Genomic DNA, 12,539 nt, shown 5'->3' on the forward strand with positions numbered 1-12,539 from the left:
GGGATTTTAATGTTATTACTTGTAGCTCATATCTGTCAAATTCATACAGTGATACTGTTTGTGTGAAACGTTTTGATTCAGATTCAGAATCACAAGTGGCATCTGTGTAACTGTATATTTATAATTGTTTATTTATATTTATATGGTAGCACTGCATTAGTGTAGACTAGACTAGAGGATATATATACAGTATATGTGTTTAAAATCTAAAATTATTTTAAATATGTTTTTTTAATATTTCAAAATATTTTTTATTTATTTTACTTTATTTATTTATTATTTATTTACTTACTTATTTAACAGCCAAAATATATCCTTATTGGTAGACTACTCCTGCAGTACTGCAGTATTTCTGAAGTCATATAGTATTTGCTTATAAGGACCAGTCCCTTTTAAATCAATGCATAATTCAGTGATTTCCAGTGTTTGAATGTGTACTGGCATTTTAGATCAAATCCCATGGTTTCAAGCCAGTTTCATGGCCTGTAAATCTAGTTCAGATCCATTAGGTCTCTGCGGTGCTGATACTGTTACGTTGCTTTGCATAAAAACATCTCAGCTGAGCAGTATCATGTTAGACTGCAGTTTGCTATAAAGAAAGAAAATTGTAGTTGTTAAATTGCATCTGTGTTTTATGAATTTAACTTTTTTATGAATAATTTTAATTAATTTTTTTAAATGAATCAAATTGTTATTTCCTGGTTCTGTTGTCAGATATATACACAGTGATTATGTGGCTATGGCTTTCTAGGCCACTTGCAGGCAACATAACAAGGGATATTTGCAAAAAAGATCCAAAGAACAAGTTTTGTCCTCTCTCAGGGCATATCTTCTTTAGTAAGCCATTTTAAATAACAAACAACAGCATAAGAGTCCCTGTTTGAACACCAGGAGTTAGTAAGCATGGATTCCCAGGGAAAATACATTTAAAAGAAATATTAAAAATTACTTTTCTGAAAATTATGTGGCATAATGGACTCTAAATCAAATTTATAACCCTTATGGTTTAGTGATCTTCAGATATTCCAGAGATATGGATAGGAAAATGGATCGAAAGTATAATTACTGGCATGTGAGTCCAGTTCTTTCCAGGAATGATAAATTAGTTTTATTAGTTTGTACTAGATAATTATGTGTAAATGAACATCATAGTCTGACTCACTCATATGATTTACACTTTACAGTATTTTTTTCCCATGTCAAGGAATTACATAGTCATGGCCAAAAGTTTTGCAAAACATTTTGTGTTTTGCAAAGTTTGCTGGTATAAGCTGTTGTGGTGTTCATTCACATTGTTTCTAGATTATTGTGTAGAGTGATCAGATGCATTTAAAATAATTGTTAAAAGCTTCATTGGCTAAAAAAAGAACTTTTCACAAAAAAACAAAACAAATTTGACTTTTTTTTATCTTGACACAAAATGACCAGCTAATATTAATTGACTAATCATATCAGCAGCATATGTGAAAGTGTGAATAAGTACTAGTCAGGTAAAATCACTATCATACTAATTAGATTGTAAGAGCAGACTGATTGCTATAAAAGGAGGGAAGAAGCGCTTCCAATCATTGTGTTCTTGTTAGCAATGGTTACCTCCAAAGAAACACATGCAGCCATCATCGCTTTGCATCAAAATGGCCACACATGCAAGGAAATTACTACAAAGAATATTGAAAGAACCATTTACCAGATCATCAAGAACTTCAAGGAGAGAGGTTTGACTGCAGTGAAGAAGTCTTCAGGACGTCCCAGAATGTCCAGCAAGCGCCAGGACCATCTCCTCCTGAGGAGTCAGCTGGAATCGTGTCACCAGCAGTGCAGAGCTTGCTCAGGAACGGCAGCAGGTTGGTGTGAGAGCATCTGCACGCACAGTGAGGTGAAGACTTTTGGACAACAGCCTGGTGTCAAGAAGGGCAGCAAAGAAGCCACTTCTCTCCAAGAAAAACATCAAGGACAGACTGAAATTCTGCAGGAAGTACAAGGATTGGACAGCAGAAGACTGGTGCAAAGTTATTTTCTCTGATGAAGCTCCCTTCCGACTGTAGACATCTGGAAAATTGATTGTTTGGAGAAGAAAACGTGAACGCTACCATGAGTCCTGTGTTGTGCCAACAGCGAAGCATCCATGTGTGGGGTTGCTTTTAAACCAAGGGAGTGGGCTCTCTCATAATTCTGCCCAAAAACACTGCCATGAATAAAGAAAATGGCTCGAAGATCATTACATTGAAATTTTGGATCCGTGGCCAGGCAACTCCCCGGATCTCAATTCCATAGAGAACCTGTGGTCAGTCTTCAAAAGGCGAGTAGACAAGCAGAAGCCCACAAATTGTGATCAATTTCGAGAACTAATAAGGCAAGAATGGATCGCCATCAGTCAGGATTTGGCCCAGAAGCTAATATCCAGCATGCCAGAGCGAATTGCAGAGGTTATGAAGAACAAGGGTCAACACTGGAAATACTGACTCATTATATTTTTTGCCAATAAAAGCCTTTAAAACTTATGATATGCTTATCATTGTTTTTCAGTATACCATAGAAACATGTGGAAAAATAATCTACAAATACTGAAGCAGCAAACTTTGCAAAACACAAAACTTATGCCACTGCCAAAACTTTTGGCCATGACTGTACTATATGGCATCACAAAGTCACATTTTGACATTTCTACGTTTAGAGAATCCTAGAGAGTAAAGGGTTTTGGTAACTGAACTTTAGCCTGGTGACCCGAGCCTGGTTCTCAAACTGAAACGCGCTCTTATTTCTTACAGACAGACTCTGGAGAAAGACAATGGTAGCCTACAGAGCTTCAGACACTGCAGTGTTACTTTGATTACATTTTTTTTCATCCCCTTTGGTTTGCCCATAAACATGGTTAAAGAAACCAGAAAAATCTTCCTTTGCTTTGATATATGGTGTTTGTCTAGTATGTCATGACTGTTGTCAACCAGAGGAATTACCATATGCATATTTAAAAAATATTCAAATATAAAACGTTTAAAATATTCATATCTCAGCAAAGGATTTGAACAATTATTCCAAATGCATTTTACAGTAAAACAATCCTGTTTATATAAAATGTCTTGTTGAAGATGACAGATTTGAGTTTTATTACTCATAGCTTTGACCATATGTGGAAGTTGTCCATTCATTTCACATCATCATTTGTGTTAATTAATCACGTGCCGGGGCTGATCCATCGTGACGTACTTTGCAGGTCGATTTACGAAGAGGGTGTGTAACTGCGAGAGTTGATAATGTTAGGCTGTAAGTCGAAAGCAAAGCACCAGACGAAGCTGCGCGAACGAGAGCATGAGGAGCAGCAGCCAGTGTGAACGCGGAGCAGCTCAGAGCGCGATGAGCCCAGCACACAACTCAGCCCTGATGCTCGGGGTCCTCTTCATCTCCTTTATACCCATCACCACAAGTAAGTACATCATACATACATCTCTCCTTTTACTAGAGTAATGTCAGAATAACTTAGCTGAAGTTTGGTGGCCTAGTACTTACTCTCTAATGAGGAAGCTGATTGTTTATTTAAATTAAATATTTTTTAATTAATGTTTGTTCTAAACAGCAACATGATTATAATAATTCAAATGTATATTTTAATATAAAATATTTAAAATTAAGTTTATCTGTTAAAATGCTGCTTGTGTTTATTTATTTATATATATATATATATAAATATAATGTATGTGTGTGTATACATATTTTGTAGCATCATATCATTCTGGAAACATTAGGCTACAAATAATAAAAAAAAGTTTGTACAGTCATAGAGGTGTAGTGTTTTTACCTGAGGAATCCAAACATTAATGTCAGAATACTTTCAGTAATCCTTTAATATCTCAAACAGGGATTTTTAAAACCTAACAAGAAAGTTCTGAATGTGCCCTTTTTGGTGAATTTGTAAAGCCGAAAGGATTTGAACATTTTTGAAAATGTAAAACTTTGGCTAAATAAATGCATATGTGCGTATAAAACCATATATATATATATATATATATGTATGCACTTATTCAATCACACTGGATAAAATGTGTACAATGTATAAAAATTGAGTAGAAATTAGTCTTTATTGTGGTTATGGATGGAATATATAAATACTGTAACATGTAAAAAAACAACAACAACTGTTGCTCTCCTCCACTACAACTTTTGTCTTTACCTTGTCTTTAGATTCACTTTTTACTGATTTCATGTTTCAAAATAATTTTGTTTTTTATTGAAGGCTTCGATTTCTTGCCTGTGGTTCAAAATGCTGCAATAGTGCCAGTAGATTATAAGTAGGAATGTGTCGTTGTGATGCATTAACTAAGAGCTACTGTGCAGGGCAGTAAATTCTGTTATAGTGCCTTGTTAGGTTGAAACTAATTAGTACAATGAAAAATGTTGGATGTTTTCCCATAAACCTGCAGAATGAGGCTGGGGTAAAGAGTGTTATGCGTATGATTCATTTTGTGAATTATAATCATAACACCACAAGGATTAAAATGATGTCACTGAGAGAAAAAAGTATTATTGTACAGCGGAGACAATTTTGACAGCAGTGATGTCACAAGAATTTGAATAATATAACGACGGCAAAGTTTTTGCCATTTATAAATGCCAGGAGTTAAATGGCATTTATTAATATACAGAATTATACCATCACGACTGATTGTTGAATGTCATAAGAGACCCTGGGGGTCATGAAGATGCAAGTTTACAATAATCACAATAATCAATTAGATTAGACTTTTTTCCTTTTTGGAGTAGTGACTTTATTATTGATTTTTTTTTTTTTTTGACAAGTGGTTTTTGTGGTTGTTTTTAACTAGTTTTGTGCTGTTTTTGACTAGTGATCTCACTAATTCTTATGCGTGTCCCATAAATCATTCACCGAAAACACCTTTTGACAGTAATGGTTCAAAAAGGAAAGCCAAATTGAGAGACCCATACAACAGATCAATAAACAAACTCAGTTAAGTTGGAGCTTATTCCTTTGAGGGAAGAGGTCCAAATCACCAAAACAAGAAAATTGACAAGCAGAGGTAATTAATTTCAGACCTGTACAGCTAAACCTCACTAGGATAACAGCTGTCAAGGCTTCCAGATTGATTTCACTGGCAATTTTGTGATGCAGTTGCAAAGAAAGACAGTATTAGAATTTACACAGGTAATAAGTCATAATAAGATTTGAGATTTACCAAATAATTATAACCAATGGAGACTTTGTAATCATTAAAAGTGCCTAAAACTACAGTATGCTGTGTAGAATTCAATGTGACAAAATACCATGATTTTTTTCTCGGTCATATTCCATGCAAAATTCATGTTATTAAACTTTATTTTACTTGTACCACTAAATATTATTATTGGAATATATGTAATAATGATTTCTGCATGAATTGCAGGTGCTCCAGTGCTCTTGAATCCATCTTCAATAGAGCATGAGCAGTTACTAACCCAGGTGTGTATGATTTACTGTCAATAGACGTACTTATGAGTTCTTTAATTTTAACCATAGATGAACTCTCCCAGCAAATAGCTTATACTGCCTTAAGTTATATACACATTTCCTCAGAGACAAAAGTTCATTATAAATGACTTATCCAATATTTGTTCAGTTTCAATGCCTTTTAACTTTACCATCTAAGGTGATGATTACTTCTCTGCTTTGTTTACATGTGCTAACTGTGAGCACATGAGCAATTACATGGGTAAACCTGGGGATCTAGAGGCTGGGATATGAAACATTAATGCATGTTTATGGCCATAGAGTGAAATGAACAAAACAACATGAAAATTTTATGCGATTCATTTTGAGTTTGCACTTTCTATTTGTTCTTTGAATCTTCATTAATATAAGCCCCAAAGTTACGACTGCTTTTCTGTCTTTTGATATAGATAACTGATCTGTGCTCGTTCTACCTCTCTGCAGACCCGTCCTTTAGAGTGAGTAATGCAGCGTTATTGCCATTTGCAATACAGCTACTAAATTATGTGTGTGTTTTTGAGAAAGCAAACCGAGAGTGAATTATGGTACATAACTTTGTGCTAACAGTTGGTTAACTGTGCTGTGAATCCCAGTGAACCAGTGAATTGTGCTTTTTAAATTTCCTATAAGAATTCCTTTCAAATAAATTAACACTGTTAAAAATTTCAGTACGATGCACCTAACTCATTTGGCTCAGCTGCAAATGTTTAACACTCATATTGTGTTCTGGACATTTTGACCCAGAGAGGATTTTCTTTTTTTGTGAAAAATTTGAGTTAAGTCAATTGTTTTCTATCTTAGCACAGGTTTTGTATTTCCCTTTGGAACTGATTAGACATAGGCCTCATTGGTCTGAGCTGAGTTTTGGAGTGAACATTGCCAAAACGATCCAAGTCAAGTCACCATTATTTATACAGTGCTTTATACAATAGAGATTCAAAGCAGCTTTACAGTATTAAACAGGGAAGTAACAGAATCAGTGATTCTAACTTCACCAAATACAAGACAAATTCTGCTGTAAAACAGCTGTAGCAAGAAAATATTGACTGTATTCTCTTCCAGTCAGTTTAGTTCAATAACTGAACTGTTAAAGTTCAATAATTATCAAACAAGTTATGTTCAGCAATAAGCAGATCAAATGAAGACAGTAGTGTTGTTATTCAGCGCAAGTGAGTTCCATGTTGATTCATTTCAGTTCAATAACAGTGTTTATTTTGCAAAATTGGTTAATTCTAAACTAATTTTAAGCTATAAAGCAGCTCTTCAGAAAAGCTGATCCACAAATAATGCTTTTTTTCACTCAAAAACTGAGGCGCATAAACTCAGATCAATGAGGCCTACAACTGATCAGTTCCAAGAAGAGATACAAAACCTGTGCTAATGGAAAGAAAACAAGTTGGCAAAAAGATTGAATCCAAAATTAGGTAATAATATAGCATAATGACAGATTTACAAACATAAAAAAAAAGACTGGTCATTTTAGACCAGGAACACTGAATTAGGATTTTAAGCACAATACAAGGCTTAAACTGTCCATAATCCATTTGCGTTTCTTTTAACCTTTGCCAGACATCTGATGTCCTGGAGGACCTGTGTTTCCTAATGCTGGGATCAGTGCAAAAATCTAAGGTGAATATTATTCGTGCCCACAAGGAATCAGCATGTGCAGAAGATTTACCAAATATTCTACACATCACCGCCAACCTTTGCGTATTTGTTTATTTGATTGTGCTTTGAGTTAAAGTGTGTAACAGCCTCAATCCATTGCTTTTTGTACATGCAGGAGATCACAGCTCGAGAGACCAGCAAAAGGGTGAGTACGTGCATTTGCAGTCTTAATTTGAGGTCGTCAATTCAATGACAATTCACAATTCAATGACATCATAACATCAGCATCCTTTTATCTGTATCTATTCATGTGTGATCTATTCATGTAATTGTTTTTTGTAAATGGATCTTTTTTATGGATTATGGCGTTCTTTTTCATTCTATGAATGTTTTTGTCTGTATTAATTTTTGGTGTTTGTGTAACTTCTGTGTTTGTGCGTTTGGTTTTGTGTTTGTGTGTCTGTACATGTACGTGTAGTTTTTATTTCATTACACTAAACCGAATGGCGCAAGATTGTCAGATGGGACGGTAGGTTTCCTCACAGGTGTTTAGTGTCTGTTGCTTTTAACACTCAGCCACTGTTGCTACGCTGCACTGTCTTCAATAACACACTCAACTGCATATTGTAATTAGGGATAAAATACTCTGGCATTAAATAAGCTCAAGTGAATGAAATGAACTGTATTTTAGGCCACTGCACAGTTCGCTTCTAGGCCAAGGTAATGGAAAATCAAAATGCAATATAGCCACATTCCCAGGAAACTGGATATAAGGGATAATGTACAATAACTGCAAAAAAATAAAAGTAACTAAAATAAACTTTACTTTAAATTATTGTCTTTTTGTCTGATTTTACTCGAAAACATTATCTTAATGTTTCCACTAAGTCTTATCATTCTGTTTTAAAGTGTAGCCTTAATCAATGGTGAATATTAGGAAATAGCAGACCACTAAATGCATCTTTAGTATATAGATTATTTTTAGATAATTAACCGATTATCATCCTACTATCATCCTAGTTCCCATTGAATGCATGTAACCTCTGATATCCTGATTCCTCCTTGACAGCATCCACACTTATGAAAAAGATGATTACATTGATATTGTCCATGACTTTTTTCCTAAAAATATCCTAAATTTGATCATTTGCACTAGATTTTCCCTTGAAATATTAGATTTTTTTTTTTTGTGAATCAACATCAGGATTTTGGCAGCGACTCAATCCAGAAGAGAAGCTACATTAAACGTTACATTTTCCAAATTTAATTAAATGCCATTTTGTGTCGATGCCGTCAAAGGAGTTTCAGTGTATTTTCCTCCCAAACTGTCCATTCCTTGCATATTCACCATATTTCTTCTTTAAACGTGTATCATACAGCCATTTATTAATTAATTTTACATTTTAAAATATTTATATGCCAGGTTTGTGATATATTTCAAATATGCAGCCAAATGTAGTGCGTATTTGTAACTAATTGTTATATATTGCTTTTAAAGTCACATTTTCACATCCCACCACATACTGTATGTTGCCATGTGCTCTGGCATGACCTGCATGTGATTGCGTTTTACTGAGCATCAATGCACTGTGTGTGCAAAATGAACACTGAGCCGCACTGAGGACAGATGAGTGTGAGGGAAAAAGCACTAAATGAATCCTCTCTGCGACCCCTGGTCAATCACCAGAAACAGATGTTCATGGTTTTCATATCTCTCCATGCCTGTCTTCATGATATCTCTCTATATATGTGTATGTGTCAGTCTACTGTGTTGCACCCTCTTCTGGAGCTCATACCCCAGCTTGCCAGAAGAAGAAGCAGGAGAATGAAATTAAATGTATGTATCCTGCATGCTTACCTTCATTCAGACTACATTAGCGCTGTGAGTATGACACCCTGAGAACCACTAAAATAACTGCAAAAAGCAATATTTAGTTTGGGTAAGTGCCAAGAAACTAAATGCTGTATTTGGCTGTAAGGAAATACTGGCGGGTTGGTATTCAGAAGTCAATTTGAGGACATTTAGCTGTACTAAACATAAGAAATAATTCATCTTTTGTCCCCTAATTTTCTAATTGAATAGTGCATACATTAATTTTTTTCTTCTTTTTGAAGAAGAAGAAGAATTATGCTCATGATATTTAATGAGTTTTCCCTGGTCTTGGTTTTAAATAGAGTCCAATACTATTAAATATTACAGCAACTGTATGTAGTTTTGTGTGTTCAAAACTTATATTTCAAGGTAAAAAAAAACACCTTACAGTGGCTGTGGTAATTGCATGAATAGTTGATAAAAACAGAATAACGTTTGACGGATTTTCATGGAGAGTGACTGAAGTGTCTGTTCCTCTCAGTCCTCTGTACTGCTTTATGAAATGCCATATGCTGTTTGATAATATCTCATCATGCCTTAGCTCTAGGGCTTCTTTTCTGACCATCAGTAATTGTTGATTTAATTAAGTGTTAAGTGTTAATTATTATTAAAACAGACAGTGTGTGTGTATGTGTTTATACACCACATACTGGACAGCCTATCTTTCTCTCTTTCTCTGGTTGATGCTGGAAATATTGATATTAACGTAAGAGTCACGTTGTCTTATTCACAAATTAATTATTAATTTATTCATTTTTTTAATTACATACGTTACCATTCAAAAGTTTGAAGTCGATAAGACTTTGTGTGTGTGTGTTTGAAAGAAGTCTCTTATTCCCACCAAGGCTTAACTTATTTGATCAAAAATAAATCTCAAATGTTATTTTAAAATGTAATTTATTAATATGGAAACAAAGCTGAATTTTCAGCATCATTACTCAAGTCTTTAGTCCCACGTGATACTTCAGAAATCATTAAAATATGCTGATTTGCTGATGAGTCAAGTGTTAAAAACAATTGTGCTGCTTAATATTTTTGTGGAAACCATAATTTTGTTTAATTTTTGGATGGATAGAAAGTTCAAAAGAACAGTTTTTTTTTTTAAAGAAATCTTTTTTAACATTATAAATGTCTTTAGAGTCACTTTTGATAATTTTAACAAAGAATAAAAGTATTAATTTATTACTGCCCCCAAAATTTTAAATAATAATAAAAAATGATAGTTGTAATATTAACTTACACGGTGTATATATTGCATTTACTACACTTAGATTAAATAGACTGAATTGATCATTCCCAATGTAAGGAGACTATTTTTAATGTTTAACTTTTAATTTTTTCATTGCATTTAAAAGTATTAATTTCTGTATTATGTAACCCATGCTTGTGCACATACATGGCTGCACGAGGCTGACATGTGCATGCATGAGTTTGAGTCCATCTAATTTTATGTGGAGGATGTGAAATGGCTCAACCTTAGATTAACTGCTCCTGTCCATTTGAGAGGTAATTGTACGCTAAAAGTGTTATTGTGCTATAAGGGTAAAAGACAAAACTGCACAAGAATAAATGATGACTGCCTCACTCTCACACGGGAAATGGTCCTGATGGATTTTGTTCGGTAGATAAAGCTTTTTAATCCCTAACAACACTGCCGTCATCAGAGCTTTGATTCATCTGAAGAACTCTGATGACTGAGTTAGTCAAAGTTGTGTACACAAGCAGAAAGTGTGGTGTGATATTTGGAGCACATCTATAACAATTCCTTCTGTGCACAGGATGACCTTCAAGGGCCCGGACGGATCCAGAGCAGAGGGTACTTCCTTTATCGGGTAGGGTATATGAGTACTGTTTATTGTTCAGCCAAACAAGGAAAGTGAATAATCTTCTTTACATTGCTCTTCTAGAGTATGAAAACAAATGTATTCAGATTAGTGGTCAGCCAATATGTAATTTACAAAAGTGTTAAATTATGACTTTTGTTTCCCCCAATCTTACATGATATTTACATGCTAAATTGTTTTGTTCATTTTAATTTTAGTGTGTTTTATTAATTTTGCTATGTGTTTGTAATTGTTTTTATTTCTATATAGCTTTAATTGATTATTATTTCAGCTTTAGTTTTTTTTTTAAATACTTTACATATTTCAGTTAGGTGGCAAAGCAACATTTCTAATTTTCATTTAAGTTTTGAAGTTTAAAATGTTCACGTGATGTTGTATATATTTATTTCACCTTTATTTCAATTCTGAAAATAATTGTTAATCGTTTTATTTTTAGTTAAAAACAACACTGACATGCCTACAGTATTTCACATTTTAAATATACTATTTTATCTAATTGCTTGAACAAAAGCAACAAAACACTTCTCAGTAAATATTTTTCTTTGTTCTTTTCTGCAGCCACGAAATGGAAGAAGATCTGATGAGTATGTGTAAAACAATAAAGAATTGAAAAATCAGGTATTTTCTTTTTCTTTTCACAAATGAGAAAAATCTGTTAAAGCTACTTTTTCAATGTGTTTCCTACATGTGCACTGGGTTTAGAGTCACATTAATCTCACAGGACCAAAATACAAAAAAACTAATACATAAACTCATATACATTTTCATATAGGCCTACAACAGGGCATTTGTGTTTAATGGCATTAGAGCATTAATATGTGAACTTAAACCTGCAAAAACACTTTTTATCTATACTAGCGTATCTGTTAATGTCTTAAAAAAAACATTTTTGATGAACATTTTCAGCAGCACCAGACCCCATCCCGCAGGTGTGCTGATCCAGAGAAACGTCACACTTTCCAGAAAACACCTCTCTATTGAATTTTGATGTTGAATGTACAGACAGAATCCAAATAAAGTCTTTTATCTGTTCAAACATTCCTGTTTGTGTAACTGTGCCGTGTCTTTTGAATTAAAAGCATTCTAAAATATTTCTTCATTGTGGCAGTGTGATTTTGACCAAACTCACTGTATGTGTTTTACTATATCTACCTTATTGGAATGTTACCAAAGAACAAAGAAATAAAACCTTTTTCTCTCTCGCCATTTATTTATTGAAAGCACTAGTGTGACTCTTTCTCTCGATGAATGTTTGTTTTTGTTATCCTGCTATCTATAATGATTAGTCAAAAAGCATTAATCAACCTTCACTTCCGATCACTGTCATTTTAATTGGATTTGTACATCTAAACAGCATGAACTGCATCCTTTCTGATAAACATCACTTTTCAGTCCTTTATCGGTTTAGTAGAATCTTGCTTATGGTCTACTGTTCTCATAAATACATATAATGTATTCATTAAGCTGTTGTCATACTGTGAGGATGAACTGGGGCCTGAAATAACTAAGTAGGTTACGTCATGGATCGTGACTGCATTTCCTTTAAGAAACTTGTGACACAAACTAAGAGTGGATAGATGAGGAAGATCACTTCACCGGTTCTAGACAGACATACCTAGAGGGTACGACTCAAAACACATTAGTGGGTGTTTTGTAGGGGGCTGGGTGTGAAAAAGGAAGCTTTGGGGTTGTGAAAAAACGTCGAATGCAATCAGTCCGAGGGTATGAGAGGAGT

General features: G+C 34.1%; 1 protein-coding gene across 4 annotated transcripts; it reads left to right on the forward strand.

The window, feature by feature from the left end:
* Nucleotides 1-3,212: 3,212 nt before the first annotated feature.
* Nucleotides 3,213-11,859, forward strand: nmu (neuromedin U). 4 transcript variants are annotated; one of them, XM_016253973.1, is made up of 9 exons: nucleotides 3,213-3,424; nucleotides 5,397-5,452; nucleotides 5,890-5,937; nucleotides 7,049-7,108; nucleotides 7,263-7,292; nucleotides 8,850-8,969; nucleotides 10,739-10,792; nucleotides 11,363-11,422; nucleotides 11,711-11,859. In XM_016253973.1, the coding sequence occupies exons 1-8, from the start codon at nucleotides 3,310-3,312 to the stop codon at nucleotides 11,396-11,398; spliced, it is 519 nt and encodes a 172-aa protein (XP_016109459.1). In that variant the 5' UTR covers nucleotides 3,213-3,309; the 3' UTR covers nucleotides 11,399-11,422; nucleotides 11,711-11,859. The 4 variants fall into 4 exon arrangements, with proteins under 4 accessions (XP_016109459.1, XP_016109460.1, XP_016109462.1 ...); XM_016253974.1 differs by having other exon boundaries at nucleotides 11,714-11,859; XM_016253976.1 differs by having other exon boundaries at nucleotides 8,850-8,924.
* The last annotated feature ends 680 nt before the right edge of the window (nucleotides 11,860-12,539 follow it).

The sequence above is a fragment of the Sinocyclocheilus grahami genome, unplaced genomic scaffold, assembly GCF_001515645.1.
Source record: "Sinocyclocheilus grahami isolate Dianchi unplaced genomic scaffold, SAMN03320097.WGS_v1.1 scaffold1216.1, whole genome shotgun sequence".
NCBI classification, from domain to species: Eukaryota; Metazoa; Chordata; class Actinopteri; order Cypriniformes; family Cyprinidae; genus Sinocyclocheilus; species Sinocyclocheilus grahami.

Excerpts from the sequence above, each read along its gene's own strand:
- nmu (XM_016253973.1), top strand. The coding sequence starts at position 3,310 with ATGAGGAGCAGCAGCCAGTGTGAACGCGGAGCAGCTCAGAGCGCGATG. Across the intron at positions 7,109-7,262 it reads GATCAGTGCAAAAATCTAAG|GAGATCACAGCTCGAGAGAC; the intron begins GTGAATATTATT and ends TTGTACATGCAG. Across the intron at positions 8,970-10,738 it reads ATTCAGACTACATTAGCGCT|GATGACCTTCAAGGGCCCGG; the intron begins GTGAGTATGACA and ends TTCTGTGCACAG.